The sequence below is a fragment of the Bufo gargarizans genome, chromosome 6 (assembly GCF_014858855.1).
Source record: "Bufo gargarizans isolate SCDJY-AF-19 chromosome 6, ASM1485885v1, whole genome shotgun sequence".
Taxonomy (NCBI): domain Eukaryota; kingdom Metazoa; phylum Chordata; class Amphibia; order Anura; family Bufonidae; genus Bufo; species Bufo gargarizans.
Genome location: NC_058085.1, coordinates 17,696,882 through 17,714,914, shown reverse-complemented (window position 1 = coordinate 17,714,914; position 18,033 = coordinate 17,696,882). Strand labels below are relative to the sequence as shown.

The 18,033-nt window shown below is 48.3% G+C and overlaps 1 protein-coding gene and 1 long non-coding RNA gene across 4 annotated transcripts in view; both read right to left on the bottom strand.

Moving 5' to 3' along the window:
• LOC122940425 (zinc finger protein 432-like) overlaps positions 1-4,921 on the bottom strand; it is a 34,238-nt gene extending 29,317 nt beyond the window's left edge. The window contains exons 1-3 of the mRNA XM_044297100.1: positions 4,865-4,921; positions 2,994-3,143; positions 2,816-2,910 (exon numbers count right to left, since the gene is read on the bottom strand). Coding sequence (XP_044153035.1) covers positions 2,816-2,910; positions 2,994-3,143; positions 4,865-4,898 — 279 coding nt within the window. The 5' untranslated portion in view covers positions 4,899-4,921. The remainder of the gene's footprint in view (positions 1-2,815; positions 2,911-2,993; positions 3,144-4,864) is intronic.
• Positions 4,922-5,182: 261 nt separating this feature from the next.
• On the bottom strand, positions 5,183-17,270 carry LOC122940473. 3 transcript variants are annotated; one of them, XR_006390294.1, is made up of 4 exons: positions 17,159-17,270; positions 11,925-12,008; positions 5,371-5,513; positions 5,183-5,241 (listed from the first exon to the last, which is right to left on the bottom strand). It is a non-coding gene; the product is annotated as an uncharacterized LOC122940473 (long non-coding RNA). The 3 variants fall into 3 exon arrangements; XR_006390295.1 differs by lacking the exon at positions 11,925-12,008 and having other exon boundaries at positions 17,159-17,223; XR_006390296.1 differs by lacking the exons at positions 11,925-12,008; positions 17,159-17,270 and adding an exon at positions 15,449-15,502.
• Between the last annotated feature and the right edge of the window lie 763 nt (positions 17,271-18,033).

Genomic DNA, 18,033 nt, shown 5'->3' with positions numbered 1-18,033 from the left:
GTGTCTCTATCCACGGTGGCCGGCAAGTGGACTTATGAGATGGCCGTCACCAAAAAGTAAAAAAAAGAACTAATAATTGGGAGAGACTTCCTTGGTTTCTCGTCACTGTGGCCTGAGGCGAGAGTCACCAATACCCATGAGACTGCGATAACCCTAGCAGAGTGGCCCGGCTCAGGGGGGAGACCAGAACTCTGGGAACCCAAGACCAAAAAGCCAGAGGTAGGAGTGATCGCCACTTTGGTGGAAGAGGGGGAGACAACCCCGCTACGCGTGATGGTGGGAGACTTGCCGCCGGGTCTGGAGTTGGCAGACCTCAACGTCTCCAGAGACAATTTTGGTACAGCCCCAGGACCCGACTATCTTGAGCCTGGGAAAATGTGGTAGTAGTTTTGTGGTCCAATAGGAGATGCTGTACCGAATAAATCAACTACGGGGTCGTAATCAACTACGTATCGCAAGCTCGTGTTGAAGTTAGCCCACCAAAATGTTCTTGGGGGACACCTGGGCCAGCAGAAAACACAGGACCGGATTCTACAGCGGTTTTACTGGCCCCGTGTGTTCAGGGAGGTAAAAGAGTATTGCAAGTCTTGCCCAACCTGCCAGATAACCAGCCCCCAGCCACATTTCCGTAGTCCCCCGTTCCCTCTCCCGAATATTCAAGTTCCATTCGAGCGGATCGCTATGGTTTAGTACCAAAGTCTGCTAAAGGGCACCAACACACCTTGGTAGTCCTGGACTATGCCACTCGGTACCTGGAGGAGGTGCCGCTGCAACATACCTCCATCAAACTCATAGCCAAAGAGTTGATGGAGATGTTTTCCCGAGTGGGCCTACCTAAAAAAATCTTGACCGACCAGGGGAACCCTTTTATGTGAAAAGTCATTAGGGAACTCAGTAAACTACCACATATCAAACATTTGCGGACGTCTGTCTATCACCCGCAAACGGATGGCCTGGTAGAAACATTTAATCAAACCTTGAAAAACATGTTAAAGCAGGTGGTGTCTAAAGATGGGAGGGATTGGGATCTTCTACTGCCCTATCTTATGTTCGCAGCGCGAGAGGTGCCCCAGGCCTCTACTGGGTTCTCGCCCTTCGAACTGATGTATGGCCGACATCCGCGTGGTCTGTTGGAAATAGCCAAAGAGGTGTGGGAACAACAGCCCACACCACAAAAAAGTGTGATTGAGTATGTCATTTGGATGCAAGAACGGATGGAGACGGTGTTGCCGCTGGTTAAGGAACATATGGAGGCAGCCCAGCAAGCCTAGAGTAGGGTCTATAATCGCCAGGCTCAGGTTCGGATTTTTAACCCGGGAGATAGGGATTTGGTTGTGGTGCCGACGGTGGACAACAAGTTCCTGGGTAGGTGGCAAGGTCCCTATGAAGTGCTCGAAAAAGTTGAGGAGGTAACCTACAGGGTACACCAGCCAGGGCGGAGAAAGCTGGAGCAGGTGTGCCATGTAAACCTAACTAAACCACGGAAGGACAGGGAGACCAGTACGGACAACAGTCCCCGGACGAGTTTTCTGGGGGGGTAGAATTTCCAGTCCCACAGTCTGATACGAGGGAAGCAGTTGCCACAGTAAAGATTGCTGACAACCTTTCCTCTAAACAGACTCAGGAGGCCAGGGAGTTCATCAGCAGAAACACGGATGTGTTTTCGGACCTCCCTGGATGCACTTCTATCATCCGACATGGCATTGTCACTAAGCCTCAGGCCAGAATCCGGTTGAAACCATACTGGGTATATGAGTCGCGGCGAGTGAGATCTCGGAAGAAGTGCAGCTGATGTTACAGCTAGGTGTCATTGAGGAGTCAAAAAGTGAATGGGCCATTCCGATTGTCTTGATACCCAAGCCGGATGGGACGTTACGATTCTGTAACGACTTCCGCAAACTTAATGAGGTTTTCAAGTTTGACGCATATCCAATGCCCCGAGTAGATTAGCTTATTAAGATGTTAGGCCAAGCCCGGTATTTTTCTGTTTTGGAGCTCACCAAAGGGTACTGGCAGGTACACTTGACGGAGGCTGCCAAGGAAAAAACTGCTTTCATCACACCAGAAGGGCTGTATCAGTACAAGTTCATGCAGGTCAAGTTACATCTCTGGCTGGAGGGAAGGGGTAAGGTCAAGAATTTGGCAAGGGGCAGGGGATGCAGTTTCAATTTTCGCCTCAGGCAGCATAAAGGCTATGTGCTTCCCTGCCCCTGGCCACAAAGCACTGAGGGAAGGGGGGGTCCAAGCTGAACTCTTGCACCAGGGCACATAAGCCTTTAGCTACGCCCCTGAATATTATATTATACTCTATGCAAGTAAGAAGGATGACTTGAATCTACATCTGCTATAATAGAATCCGTGGTATGATCTTGGTACTGCCATTCTGACAGTAAGGAGACACCAGGAGACTGCACCCCAGACTACAAAACCCTTGAAGATAATGATGCATTTATCTCCTGATGTTCATGTTCAAGCTGACAATCCAAGCACAACTTTGGTTGACCATTTGTAGTATATTGCATGGCCCCGGCCTAAGACCTCTCAGAAAACTGTTGTGCCACTCTTGTGCAACCACAAAAGAACTGCAGCAGTTAACCGAGGAGGCCATCTTAAAAGTCTATAAAGGCAGAAAATAGTGAGAAGATCCGGACAATATGTAACATCTATGGTCAGTGGTAATCCTGCAATCTCCATTTTTCTCATTACACAAGGATAAAACATATAATACTGGTGGATAAAACAAGACTGAAGACAAGATCTTCACAGTCTTCTACAGATCATAGGGAATATTTCATGAGACCATATCTCCATCTACCTGATCATCCTGTAGTACATTCTGATGTTCTTCTGAACCATCCTGTGGAGGAAGAGGACTGGGACATCTCTCCGGTGTGCTTATCTCTTCCTTTACTGTAGGAAACACATCCAGTAACTGAATTCATCCCTTACATACAGATAATGAGAGGACGTGTGTATTTAGTCATGTCTATTACCTGGTGATGTAAGAGGCCGGTGATCCTCCATCATGACGTCCTTATATCCATCTACCTGTTCATCCTGTGGGACATAGTGATGTTCTTCTGAGTTATCCTGTGGAAGATAAGGACTGGGACATCTCTCAGGTGTTGTTCTCTCTTCCTTAACTGTAGGTGTTGCAGAATCAGGATTAGATCGGATGGTCAGCCATGTTGTCTTAGGTATACATCTTGTGGCACATTTATTAAGATCTGTGTTTTAGGTGCAGGTCTTAACAAAGCCCTAAGTTGGCGGTGGTTCCGCCGAAGTTATGAAGAGGCGCAGGCCTCTCCACAACTTTAGGGCTTCCAGCACCAGTTCTAAAAGTAAATAAACAAAAAAAGGAGATATAGCAGCACAACAATTGGATCCTTCAGTGGTGGTGCCCGCGGTGTCAGGTGCCAGTCCGTAGCACCCAGTCTCAGCAAATACAAAAAAGATACACCACGGCACTTTCATGTCTTCATCATTCCAACATTTAATCACCAAATCACAGCGATGTTTCGACCAGTGTGCTTGAAAAAGACCACACTGGTCGAAACGTCGCTGTGATTTGGTGATTAAACGTTGGAATGATGAAGACATGAGTGCCGTAGTATATCTTTTTTGTACTTCTAAAAGTAAGACGGCTTCCAAGTTATCTTACATTTAGACCTTTTTCTACACCTGAAACATTAGTAGAGAATGGTAAATGAGACAGGCCTGCCGGCCCGTTCCCTTCCCCACCCGCTCCATGCTGACAATTGTAGACCTGCCCCCTCCCCATTGCACAGACATCTGCACCTGAAATACTTCTAATTGAGGCTTATTTCAGAATAGTAGAGGACCCCCTTGTGTTTACACCTCAAAAAGGAGCTTAGCTAAAGAGTTAATCACCATTTTGAAGTGAACACTGAGTACTTTTAGTAATAACTACTTTTGTTAAGAAAATAGAGGCCTTTAAGTAATCGATTAAAAGATGTTATGATGGAATGGTGACCTTTAGAAAGTAGATAATATTTGCACTAGAAGTGGAAGCCTTGGCCAAGATAAATGTATTTGTCTATTAAAACTAACCATTTGCAGGTTTATGATCAGGATCGATCCTCGCTGTTGGACTGGTGATAAATGAAAGAGCCGATCTTGGCTTTATGGACCATGGGGCTCTTTGGAGAGAAAAATGGAGATTGATACTTGAATTGGAGAGGATTAATGGAAGGCCCCAGGAGCAAGTTATTTATGCAACAAGAGATCGGGATAAGGAACTTTTACCCAATTAGCAGTTGTTGTCGGTGTAACTTGTGTAGATCTATGGTTACGTATGATAATGATGGAATCTGTGTGTAAAACACTGAAGTCTACGTACAGCGACACACTGCGGGAAACTAGAATTAAAATATGAATTATTCCTTTGTTCTCTGAGGTATAAAGGACGGTGTCCAGGACTTAGAACAGAGCGCTGCCTTTTACCACGGCTGTAATTCACTTCCATTTACCTCTTATGCCATAATCTGCCTACATTTTACATTGATTTCAATGAGGTCTTGCTGATCTTCAGATTTCCATCAGAGATTTTAAGCCAAAACCAGGTGAGACTCTAAACACAGAACAGGTACAGAGTTTCCCCTATACCTTATGTCTGTGGAGGCTCAAATCCTGGTTGTGGCTCACAATCACTGATGGAAATCACTGACAAAACACTGATGTGTGAATGAGGCTTAAATGAAAGAATCTTCTTAGGAAGAAGTTGCTTCAAGACGTTTTGTGTTGTAGTGGCCAATTTCCACCAGAGGCAAACACATCCAGTGACTGAATTCATCCCTTACATACAGATAATGAGAGGACGTGTGTATTTAGTCATGTCTATTACCTGGTAATATGAGGGGCCGGCGATCCTCCATCATGACGTCTGTGTACAGATCTTTGTGTCCTTCTAAATACTCCCACTCCTCCATGGAGAAATAGACGGTGATATCCTGACACCTTATAGGAACCTGACAACACAATGATACAGTCATCACCCAGATCCCTTCATAGCGTTCCTGTATAATGTCCCAGCATTCCCACCTCTCCAGTCAGCAGCTCAATCATCTTGTTGGTGAGTTCTAGGATCTTCTCTCTATTGATTTCCTCATGTATCAGGGGGTGAGGTGGAGGCTCCATGATTGGGCTCAGGGTTCTTCCCCATCCTTCAGACACAGGGTCCTGACAGCGCTCACTAGAGGTCTTCTTCACTACTGTGTAGTCCTGGTTATGAAGAGACACAGTAATAACTATCACTCCATACATCTCCAGAGTCCCTCACCTCTCCAGTCATGTCCATCTGTTAGTAACATAGATAAGATGATGTAATGTGACATCATCAGAATCTCTCACCTCTCCAGTAAGCCGGAAGAGGATCTCTAGGGTGAGATTTATTATCCTCTCCGCCATCTTGCCCCTGTCCATTCTTGTAGGGTCAATCAGGAGAAGGATCTTATATAGAAGATCTCCACTGAGCGATCCTATATTGTAGGAACCTGAATGGAGAGAAGAGGAGACAATGTAAAATGTGTAGATGTTGTGTTCTCTCTTTTTATATGGATCGTAACATGTGTGAGGTCAAGGCAGTTTCATGATAGGTCATAAAATCCAATATATAGAAAATACAAAACATAAGTTGATCAACAAGTCATAAAACTGGGAATAAAAATAAAAATGAAAAATAGAATAAAATGCAGACAAACCTGCAGAGCGAAGTAAAACCCCGGAATGAAGACCACATTAGTCCTTTTACACTACATGTGTCTATTTTATTCAAATTTTTTTTTTATTCACAGTTTTATGACTTGTTGATCAACTTGGATGTTTTGTAATTTCTATTTAATGGATTTTATAATTTACATCATTTCTATGTTTAATTTGTTGGTATATAGAACAACTGAAAAAAAAAAGCAGGGTGTGCATTGTGAATGACTAGAATACTACAAAAACAGCCTGACACGGTCCGGCCCAGGTTCTGGTATCAGCACAGCTCCGGATAAGGAGCGATTGGTCCCTCATTTTTACTACCTCCCTCATTACAACTAGGGGTGCACCGAAATGAAAATTCTGGTCCGAAACTGAAAAGTTTCATTCAGAAAGTAGGCCGGGCACATGACGTCAGTCGTGATGCTGCCGCTCGGGTGCACGGCCGGCCAGCATTAAGATAACAGCCCTGTGAGTAGGATGTGGCTATATTGAATGTTCTACTGCAGAGGGGGCCTCATGAATAGAATCCTTATAAATTGCACACTTTTTATAACTACTGGAGCTGGGGGCCGGAGCACAGTGAACACACCGGCCCCCAGCTCCTCCTCCCAGTCCCTCCCCGCTATTTTCTGCCGATATGTACAAATATCGGCAGAAATGGATTAGGCTCATTTTCGGCCGCCGGAATTTCGGTGCACCCCTAGGTGCCACCAGTTCAGGCCGTACCAGAGTCATCTCAGCGCCGATGTCTCTAAATTCCATGGCCACGGCCTGGCCCACGGTGACCAGTTGAAAATTGTCAAGGGACCTCCCACCATCCCCACACAACACAGGGGTTTCAGGGTCGATGACTGGGACAGGGTACTTGGGCGCTGGGGACATATGGCCTTGAAGTGTCCTGGCTGCTTACAGAGGTGGCAAAGTCGGTGTTTCCCCACCGACGTGGAAAGTGAAGCTGGGGCGGGTGCCTACTTGGGTCTAGGGGCAGGGGCAGAGTGTGTCTTACCCCCTCTCCAGCCAACAGGTTTCCGGGCCTCTGAAGTCCTGTTGTTCGTGTACTCGTCGGCCAGGGCTGCTGTTGTAGAGGCAACCTTTGGCTTCCGGTCACTGAGGTACTGCTGGAGGTCCTCTGGGCACTTCCACAAGAACTGCTCTGTTGCGATGAGCTCCTTCATCTGTTAGATGGTGGAGAGCTCCAATCCCATGGTCCATTGGTCAACTGCTCTCAGCAGGGCCTGCATGTGATCGGCCCAGCTATGGGTAGGACCCTGCTGCAAACTTCTGAGCTTTTTCCAGTACGACTTAGGGGTTAAGTTGTACTGCCAGATCAGAGCCTGCTTGATGGCCTCATAGCTCAGGATGGTCTCTCTGGGCAAGTACCCGAATATTTCAAGGGCTTTTCCCCTGAGGCATGGTGTTAGGAATCTGACCCACTGGTCCTCCGGCAGCTAGTACTGATGGCAGGCTGTTTCAACCGCCAACAAGAAAGTGTCCAAGTCCCCATCTTTGTCTAGCAGGGGGAATTCCTCTGCCCGTAGTTTTGGACTTCGGATCTCTGGAGACTCACATCTGGCTGGGAAGGCTGCTGGAGTTGGAGCTGGAGCATTTGTAGCTGGTGCTCGCGCTCAGCCTGCTCACGACGTTCTGCAGCTTTCATGAGGATCTCGTAGGAAGCCTGGTCTCCGGCCTGGAAACGGTCCAGGGCAGCTTGTAGGAGAGCAGCCAAACCTGCTTGGCTGGGGGGGATGGGCAGGAGGGGTGCCGCCCACCGTGGGCCTGAACACCGGCAACTGGCTCCTTGGGGAGCTTTGGCTGTGCTCTCTGTCGCTCTGAAGAAAGTTGCCATCCACCTCCTCTTGGCCCCCTATATGGACTGCGTTCTCCCGGCACCGTTCATAGCATCGGCCATCTCCTTTGCTTTGCTTCTTGTGATACTGGCCATCATTGCCACGGATGATCACTGACACAGACTGCAACCTGATGCACACACACACACACCTTATTATATTTGCACTCAGACTGTCTAGTGTTGAGCTCATCTTAAGACTCCAGCGGCAAAAGCTACTGCTGGTAGTCTTTAGTGTCTGGGAGTATGGATCACACACACACACACTAGTATCTCGTTCCCACTTTGCTGCCATTATTATGTGACGAATACCGTACCCCGACTCCCGTCAGGAGCGGGTAAGGTCAGTCTTGGTATAGTTTACACAGCTGCCTCCTGTCCACGCAGGCCCAAAGAGGCAGAGGGTTGGAGACACTCGCTCACAACCCTGACTAGCTGAGAGAGCCTTTTCACTAACCCAGTGAAACAGAGTGTTCTCAGCCCGGGTATACTGCCACCAGTTTCTTGTTTGATATAAGCCCAGTCCGCTAATGGGATTATATAGTGTGTAGGAAGGTGCAAGGGGCCGTCGTTGATGGAAGGTATGCATCACCGAGATTCCTGGCCTCGGTGAGGTAAGAGCCGGAAGTTTTAAGTGTCAGCGACAGCTAGGGCTGACTGACACTGTTTTGTTGTCAGTATGGCTCTAAAGCCGATACGGGCTGGCTCTTACTGGGAGGAGCCAAAGTGCTGGGTGGGTGGCTTCTCCCCAAGCTCCTGGCCGGGTCTTTTTTGGCCTATATAAAACCCAGCCGGCAGTCTCAGCTGGGTGTGGTATATCCTCCATCTGACAGAGAAGCTGGGGAGTCTCTGTGTTTTGGATTCTACAGCTGTTTTACTGGTCCAGTGTGTTCAGAGAGGTAGAAGAATATTGTAAGTCTTGCCCAACCTGCCAGATAACTAGCCCTTAGCCACATTTCTGTAGTCCCCTGGTACCCCTCCCGATTATTGAGCTCCCGTTCGAGCGAATCGCTACGCACCTCGTAGGCCTGGTACCAAAGTCCTCTAGAGGGCACCAACACATCTTGGTTGTCCTCGACTACGCCACTCGGTACCACTGCGGCATACATCAGCCAAACTCATAGCTAAGGAGTTAATGGAGATGTTTTCTCACGTGGGTCTGCCTAAGGAGTTTCTGCCTATGTCCAAGGTCATGAGGGAACTCTGTAAGTTGCTACCCATAAAACAGCTACGGACGTCCGTGTATCATCCGCAAACGGATGGCCTGGCAGAGAGGTTTAATCAAACATAAAAAAATATGCTAAAAAGAGTGGTCTCTAAGGATGGGAGGGACTAGGACCTTCTTCTGCCCTATCTCATGTTCGCAGTGCAAGAGGTGCCCCAGGCGTCTACTGGGTTCTCGCCCTTTGAACTGCTATACGGCAGACACCCTTCTGCTGTGGAGTATGTCACCCAGATGCAAGGACGGATGGAAACAGTACCTCTGGTTAGAGAGTATATGGAGGCAGCACAGAGTAGGATCTATAATCGGCAGGCTCAGGTCCAGACCTTTAACCCAGGTGATCGGGTATTGGTTTTGGTACCAACCGTAGACAGTAAGTTCCTAGCTAGGTGTCAGGGGCCCTACGAGGTGCTTGAAAAATTGGAGAGGTAGATTACAAGGTACACCAGCCAGGGAGGCGAAGCCGGAGCAGGTGTACCATGTGAATCTGCTCAAACCCTGGAAAGATAGGGAAACCTGTACGGAAGACAGCGCACGACCAGGGTTCTTAGGGGAAGTGGTTTCGGCTCCTCTGTCTGAAGCAAGGGAAGCGGTTGCCACAGTGAAAATTGCTGACAGCCTCTCCTCTAAACAGACTCAGGAGGCCAGAGAGTTCATTAGTCGGAACACAGATGTGTTTTGACCTCCCTGGACGCACTTCCATAGTCCGATATGACCTTATCACTGAGCCTCAGGCAAAAGTCTGGTTAAAACCATACCGGGTACCTGAGGCTCGGTGACAAGCCACTGCGGAGGAAGTGCAGCTAATGCTCCAGCTAAGTGTCACCAAGGAGTCAAAAAGTTAATGGGCCAGTCCAATAGTCTTAATACCAAAGCTGGACAGGACATTGCGGTTCTGTAACGACTTCCGCAAACTGAATGAGGTTTCCAAGTTTGACACATATCACATGCCCCGAGTGGATGAGCTTATTGAGAAGTTGGGCCAAGCCCAGTATTTTTCTGTGTTGGACCTCATCAAAGGGTACTGGCAGGTACCCTAGACGGAGGCTTCCAAGGAAAAAACGGCTTTTATCACGCCAGAGGGGCTGTATCAGTACAAGGTATTAACCTTTGGTCTACATGGAGCTCCCGCTACATTTCAAAGGCTAATGGACATTGTAGTCCGTCCACATCATCAGTACGCTTCGGCGTACCTGGACAATATCGTTATCCACAGCACCGACTGGGAAAGTCACCTACCTAAATTACAGGATGTAGTGGACTCCCTTAGGAAGGCTGGCTTAACCGCTAACCCAAAAAAGAGCGCGATTGGGTTAGAAGAGACCAAGTACCTGGGGTATGTAATTGGGCAAAGAATTGTTAAACCTCAGGTGAACAAAATAGAGGCAATTAGGAATTGGCCCCGACCTGTCACTTCTCGGCAAGTAAAGTCGTTCCTGGGTATGGTGGGGTACTATAGGAGGTTTGTCCCCAATTTTGCTACAGTCGCCGCACCATTGACAGGCCTTTTGAAGGGACGCAAGTCAGTGACGGTTCAGTGGAATGAGCAGGCTTTCTCCACTTCGAAGTCTGCCCTGTGTGGGTCCCCGGTATTGGTGACGCCTGACTTTAAGAGGGAGTTTGTGGTACAGACCGATGCATCTGAAATAGGCCTCGGAGCTGTACTCTCTCAGGACATCAATGGGGGGGGGGGAATTCTTGTTTTCCTGAGCCGCAAACTTACCCCAGCCGAGACTAGGTACAGTATAGTGGAGAGATTGCCTGGCCATCAAGTGGGCACTCGAGTCTCTCCTCTTATCTGCTGGGGAGAAAGTTTTGTCTGGTGACCGACCACTCCCCTCTCAAGTGGATGAGCCAAGCCAAAGAGAGGAATGCTCGGGTCACCAGATGGTTCTTATCTTTACAGAACTTAAATTTTTCCGTGGAACATAGGGTGGGCAGGTTACAGGGAAACGCAGATGACCTGTCCCAGGTACACTTTCTGGCGGGTGTTCACCCCCTCAGGGTTTAACAAAGGGGGGAGGTATGTAGGAAGGCACAAGGGGCTGTCATTGATGAAAGGTATGTGTCACAGATTCCTGGCCTAGGTGAGGTAAGAGACGGTAGTTTTAAAGGGAACCTGTCACCTCCCAAAAACATCCCAAGCTGCCAGCAGTACCTGCGTGTAGCCAGAAGCGTGTTTCTGATTATGCCTTTCTTCCTGAAGGCAGATGCAGCAAACGTACTGAAAAAGGTTTTTTATCCCCTGCCGGCGCGCTTCTCCACATATTCTTGAAGTCAAGGAGGCAGTAGCCTCCTTGCTTCAAGTCACGATAACCACGTCCCCTTCCCTTCAGGAAGAAAGGCATCATCAGAAACACACTGCTGGCTACACGCAGGTACTGCTGACGGCTTGGGATGGTTTTGGGAGGTGACAGGTTCCCTTTAAGTGTCAGCGGCAGCTAGTGCTGACTGACACTGTTTTGTTGTTAGTATGGCTGTAAAGCCAATCCAGGCCGGCTCTTACTGGGAGTAGCCAAAGTGCTGGGTGGGAGGCTTCTCCCCTCGCTCCAGGCCGGGTCTTTTTTGGCCTATATAAAAGCCAGCCAGCAGTGTCAGCTGGGTGTGGTTTATCCTCCATCTGACAGAGAAGCTGGGGAGTCTCTGTGTTTTGGGACCTGTGATTTTGTGCCATGCTAAAAGGCTGAGAGCAGCATGCCGGGAAACAGGCCCCTAAAGCCTGCTGTGGAAAACTGCTAACCAGGTGGAGATTTTGTTCTATGGACAATGCATGGGTTGAACAAACACCAAGACTGTAAACGGTCATTTTGTTTTTCCTTATGTGTGAATTAACACCCAACTGTTTAAGTTAAAGACTTTGTGATTGCCTCTATACTTCGTCTGCTAGCCTGTCTACCAGCGCAAAACCCCACAATGGTAAGAAACCAACCCGCGGTAGTGTATAACTATGCCGAAACACGGATGTGGGGATTCGTGATTGAGATACTAGAACAAGATTAAATTATATATTTAATTGCCTTAAGGGCGCACTAGACATAACGCAATATACAAAGACAATATATACAGTGGTCTGAGTGGTAAATACAGATGGCGTGGTACAAACATGGTTAAGCAGAACAAAAGTCAGTTTACCAGGTATAGGAGTCCTTTGGGTTGTGATGAGTTCTTAGCTGTAGTCACATGGAAGGCATGGATGTCAGCTGGTTGCAGGTCCCTCTAAACACAAAGACACAATGTGACCCCCCTTTAGAGAAAGACACGCCCATCCAGACCAGAATGTCGCAGGGAGGTGGTTCTGGGACCAATGGGTCCGCCTGGGTTCCGGCTACCAGTGGAGTCAAAGCATGGTACCGTTATTTGGTTTCTGTGGGGAGATGTGTATCTCCCCACCCGGGCATCCCACCGCCCAACTATGACCATGGGCCTGTTCATCGTGGCCACAGGGACCCAAATATGTATCTGGTTTATGACTGTGATGGACAAGCGATTCATAATTCCTTTTGAATCGCCGGTTCCGTGATGTCTGATAATGTTTATTGAACTGGGGGAATGGCCTAGACCCCCTGCAGAGAGGTTTTTCCTGTTCCATTAGCTGGTTTCCTAGCTGGCTCAATGGAGGTGAGAAATTGTAAAGAAAGGTGGCCTGCAAGAAGTTCTCTGCCAGTTGGCTGGGCTTTGAAGCAGGGCCCCCCTGTGGAGTTCACTACCTCTGATATCTGACAGCTGATGGCTGGTGTGGGAACATGGCTGACATAAAATAATCCATATTCCTCACATTTCTCTATTTATTCATATCTTTTTGGAGTCAGTTATATCATATTTAATATCTACGAGCAGAATTACCAGCTCCACACTGTCCCCAACAGAGACCCCCATAACAGTGACATCTACAGAGATCCCCATAACAGTGACATCTACAGAGACCCCCATAACAGTGACATCTACAGAGAACCCCAAAACAGTGACATCTACAGAGAACCCCAAAACAGTGACATCTACAGAGACCCCCATAACAGTGACATCCAGTGCCCCCATAACAGTGTGATCCACAGCAGCACCCATAACCATGTAATCCACTGCGCCCCCATGACAATGTCATCCATAGTGTCCCCCCTAACAGTGTCATCCACAGCACCCCCCATAATGTCATCCACAGAGCCCTCCATAACAATGTCATCTGTGGCGCCCCTATAAGTGTCATCCGTGGCGCCCCTATAACAGTGTCATCCACGGTGTAAAATTAATTCGGCCACAGACCTTACACTGCCACCACACAGAGGGTGATGCCCCACTTCATATACATTTCAGTACAGCCCGGCCCAAATTCATTTAACCCTTTAAAAAACTTTACTTATTGAAATCAGTGACAGTGTCCGTCTGTCCACTTTGCTGCCAGTTCTTGTGCCCAGAACCTGTTTGGGCTGAACTCCCCTGCATATGGTGAGGGCACCACACTCTGTATGTTACCAGTGTGAGATCAGTGCCCAAATTAATTTCAGTCTTTAAATCACACTTTTCTGCCCATTTTGTGCCCGTCTTTTGTATTTAAATGCAGCTTTCACCTGATTTCCCCTCGAGACGCTCACTGCAACTTCTGAATAAGAAACCTACTTCAGCCTCGTGTCCCATACTTATATATCCTTGTGCGGGGTGTGATCCTCTTCTTGTAGTGCCACTCATTTTTATCCAGTCATGTTTTTAGTGATTTTTAGAAAAGTATGAATTTTTATGTTTTGTGCGATCCAGTCCCCTGCTCCAGTCCACTACTCTGAGATCTCCGGGATATTTCTTCTATATAACACCCCCTGCTCCAGTCCACGTCTCTGAGATCTCCTGGATATGTCTTCTATATAACGCCCCCTGCTCCAGTCCACGTCTCTGAGATCTCCTGGATATGTCTTCTATATAACACCCCCTCCTCCAGTCCACGTCTCTGAGATCTCCTGGATATGTCTTCTATATAACGCCCCCTGCTGCAGTCCACGTCTCTGAGATCTCCTGCATATGTCTTCTATATAACGCCCCCTGCTCCAGTCCACGTCTCTGAGATCTCCTGGATATGTCTTCTATATAACACTCCTCCTCCAGTCCACGTCTCTGAGATCTCCTGGATATGTCTTCTATATAACGCCCCCTTCTCCAGTCCACCTCTCTGAGATCTCCTGGATATGTCTTCTATATAACGCCCCCTGCTCCAGTCCACCTCTCTGAGATCTCCTGGATATGTCTTCTATATAACGCCCCCTGCTCCAGTCCACCTCTCTGAGATCTCCTGGATATGTCTTCTATATAACGCCCCCTGCTCCAGTCCACATCTCTGAGATCTCCTGGATATGTCTTCTATATAATCCCCCTGCTCCAGTCCACGTCTCTGAGATCTCCTGTATATGTCTTCTATATAACGTCCCATCCTCCAGTCCACGTCTCTGAGATCTCCTGGATATGTCTTCTATATAACGCCCCCTGCTCCAGTCCACGTCTCTGAGATCTCCTGGATATGTCTTCTATATAACGCCCCCTGCTCCAGTCCACGTCTCTGAGATCTCCTGGATATGTCTTCTATATAACACCCCCTCCTCCAGTCCACGTCTCTGAGATCTCCTGGATATGTCTTCTATATAACGCCCCCTGCTGCAGTCCACGTCTCTGAGATCTCCTGCATATGTCTTCTATATAACGCCCCCTGCTCCAGTCCACGTCTCTGAGATCTCCTGGATATGTCTTCTATATAACACTCCTCCTCCAGTCCACGTCTCTGAGATCTCCTGGATATGTCTTCTATATAACGCCCCCTTCTCCAGTCCACCTCTCTGAGATCTCCTGGATATGTCTTCTATATAACGCCCCCTGCTCCAGTCCACCTCTCTGAGATCTCCTGGATATGTCTTCTATATAACGCCCCCTGCTCCAGTCCACATCTCTGAGATCTCCTGGATATGTCTTCTATATAATCCCCCTGCTCCAGTCCACGTCTCTGAGATCTCCTGTATATGTCTTCTATATAACGTCCCATCCTCCAGTCCACGTCTCTGAGATCTCCTGGATATGTCTTCTATATAACGCCCCCTGCTCCAGTCCACGTCTCTGAGATCTCCTGGATATGTCTTCTATATAACGCCCCCTGTTCTTTTCCACGTCTCTGAGATCTCCTGGATATGTCTTCTATATAACACCCCCTGCTCCAGTCCACATCTCTGAGATCTCCTGGATATGTCTTCTATATAACACCCCCTGCTCCAGTCCACGTCTCTGAGATCTCCTGGATATATGTCTTCTATATACCCCCCCCCCCCCTGCTCTAGTCCACGTCTCTGAGAGCTCCTGGATATGTCTTCTATATAACGCCCCCTTAGGCCTCTTTCACATGGGCGTTGTGGGAAAATGTGCGGGTGAGTTGCGGGAACACCCGCGATTTTTCCACGCGAGTGCAAAACATTGTAATGCGTTTTGCACTCGCGTGAGAAAAATCGCGCATGTTTGGAACCCAAACCCGAACTTCTTCACAGAAGTTCGGGTTTGGGATCGGTGTTCGGTAGATTGTATTATTTTCCCTAATAACATGGTTATAAGGGGAAATAATAGCATTCTGAATACAGAATGCATAGTCAAATAGCGCTGGAGGGGTTAAAAAATAATAATAATAATATTTAACTCACCTTAGTCCACTTGTTCGGGTAGCCCGGCATCTCCTTCTGTCTCCTTTGCTGAACAGGACCTGGGGTGAGCATTAATTACATGAACAGGACCTGTGATGACATCACTCCGGTCGTCACATGTTCCATCACATGATCTTTTACCATGGTGATGGATCATGTGATGGATCATGTGATGACCGGAGTAAAGTCATCACAGGTCCTGTTCATGTAATTATTGCTCACCCCAGGTCCTGTTCAGCAAAGGAGACAGAAGGAGATGCCGGGCTACCCGAACAAGTGGACTAAGGTGAGTTTAATATTATTATTATTTTTTAACCCCTCCAGCGCTATTTGACTATGCATTCTGTATTCAGAATGCTATTATTTTCCCTTATAACCATGTTATAAGGGAAAATAATAATGGTCGGGTCTCCATCCTGATCGTCTCCTAGCAACCGTGCGTGAAAAATCGCATCGCACCCGCGCTTGCTTGCCGATGCTTGAGATTTTCATGCAACCCCATTCACTTCTATGGGATTACCGTGGATTATCGCACCACAACGCACAAAGAGGAGCATGCTGCAATTTTCACGCAACGCATAAGTGATGCGTGAAAATCACTGCTCATGTGAACAGCCCCATAGAAATGAATGGGTCAGTATTCAGTGAGGGTGCAATGCGTTCAACTCACGCATCGCACCCGCACGGAAAACTCGCCCGTGTGAAAGGGGCCTTAGGGTTGCCACCTTTCCCAACAAAAAATACTGGGCAAGTTAAGCCATACCCCAAAGGGTGTGTGGTTGTGGGGCGTGGCTTAACACAGGGTGTGAAGTCGCTGTCCTACTGTGGCTCCCCAGGAATATTAAAGCCCCCCCATTAACGCGCCCCAAGTAATAGTAATGCCCCCATTAGTGTGCCCCAGTAAGAGTAATGGCCCTATTAGTGCACCCCAGAATGAATAATGCCCCCTATTAGTAAGAATAATTCCCCCAGTAAGAGTAATGCCCCCACTAGTGCCACCCATTAAGAATAATGCCCCCATTAGTGACCCCCCCAGTTAGAGTAATGTGGCCCTCAACCCCCGGGAACCATCACTCGGGGCCGGCACACTGACTGTAGAGTGTTGTGTGAGAGTCCGGCAGCTTTCCTGGGCCCAGTAACGGAGACCGGGGAAGAGGGTAGGTGTCGTGATAGGAAAGGAACGCAGCAGAAGAGCTGGGGACGGTAGGAACGCAGGCCCGCGGCTCGTCTCGTTGTTATAGGAGTGAGAGCAGCGCGGCCGCAACGCTGTGGGAAGAGGGTTTGCTGCTCTCCTTCAGCAGCGTCTTTGTGCTACTGACCACCCGCAGCCCCCAGCTCTCCGGATTCCAATCAATCCTGACCGGCGACCTCGTCCTCTTCAGGTTTGAGCTGGTTCCGGAGTGCAGGCCGCTCACTTACCGCCTGCTGTCAGGACCGTGAGCGAGCAAGTCAGACAGTCTGCACTGCAGTTTGAAATAGATCTTGTACCCAGACACAGGATTACAAACCCGGACTGTTCGGGTCAATCCTGTACGGGTGGCAACCGTACACCCCCTCCTCCAGTTTTCACTACTGGTCTGTGCTCAATAACTGAAGGAAATAACTGACCAAATAACTGCAGTGTGAACTTGGCCTTAAGGGCGGATGGAGCTGTGTATCTTTGTGGCTGTGGAGCCTTATATGTGTGGATGTGATGAGTGTTCCACTTACCTGGGGGCGGGCGTGTCCTTCACTATGGAGCCTCCTGAGCTGTAATTCCCACCACCATGTACAGGAGTCGGGCTCCAGGCTGTGCTGCAGGAGAAGGTACAGGACCTGTGATGATGTCATGACCATGTGACCGTGTGTGGGAGGAGTTAGGCTGTGCTGCAGGAGAAGGTACAGGACCTGTGATGATGTCATGACCATGTGACCGTGTGTGGGCGGAGTCAGGCTGTGCTGCAGGAGAAGGTACAGGACCTGTGATGATGTCATGACCATGTGACCAGGTGTGGGCGGAATCAGGTTATACTGCAGAAGGTACAGGACCTGTGATGATGTCATGACCATGTGATCAGGTGTGGGCGGAGTCATGGAGATCACATGACCAGGTTTATCTGCTCTGTGTGTGAAACTCTTCTGTGCTGTGTGGAATCCCAGTCTGTATGTAGCAGAGCTGTAAGCCTGTAATGTTTGTATAGATGAGCTGTATCCGTGTAATGTCTGTGTAGTTGAGCTGTTTGTGCATACAACCAAGCTGTTTATGTGCAATATGCCTCTGAAGACTTCTATCAGTGTGTGCAGCAGAGCTGTGTATGTGTGATGTTCAGTTACTACAGCTGAGTCTCTGTCATGTCCATGTAGCAGAGCTGTGTATGTGTGATGTTCAGTTACTACAGCTGAGTCTCTGTCATGTCCATGTAGCAGAGCTGTGTATGTGTAATGTTCAGTTACTACAGCGGAGTCTCTGTCATGTCCATGTAGCAGAGCTGTGTATGTGTAATGTTCAGTTACTACAGCGAAGTCTCTGTCATGTCCATGTAGCAGAGCTGTGTATGTGTAATGTTCAGTTACTACAGCGGAGTCTCTGTCATGTCCATGTAGCA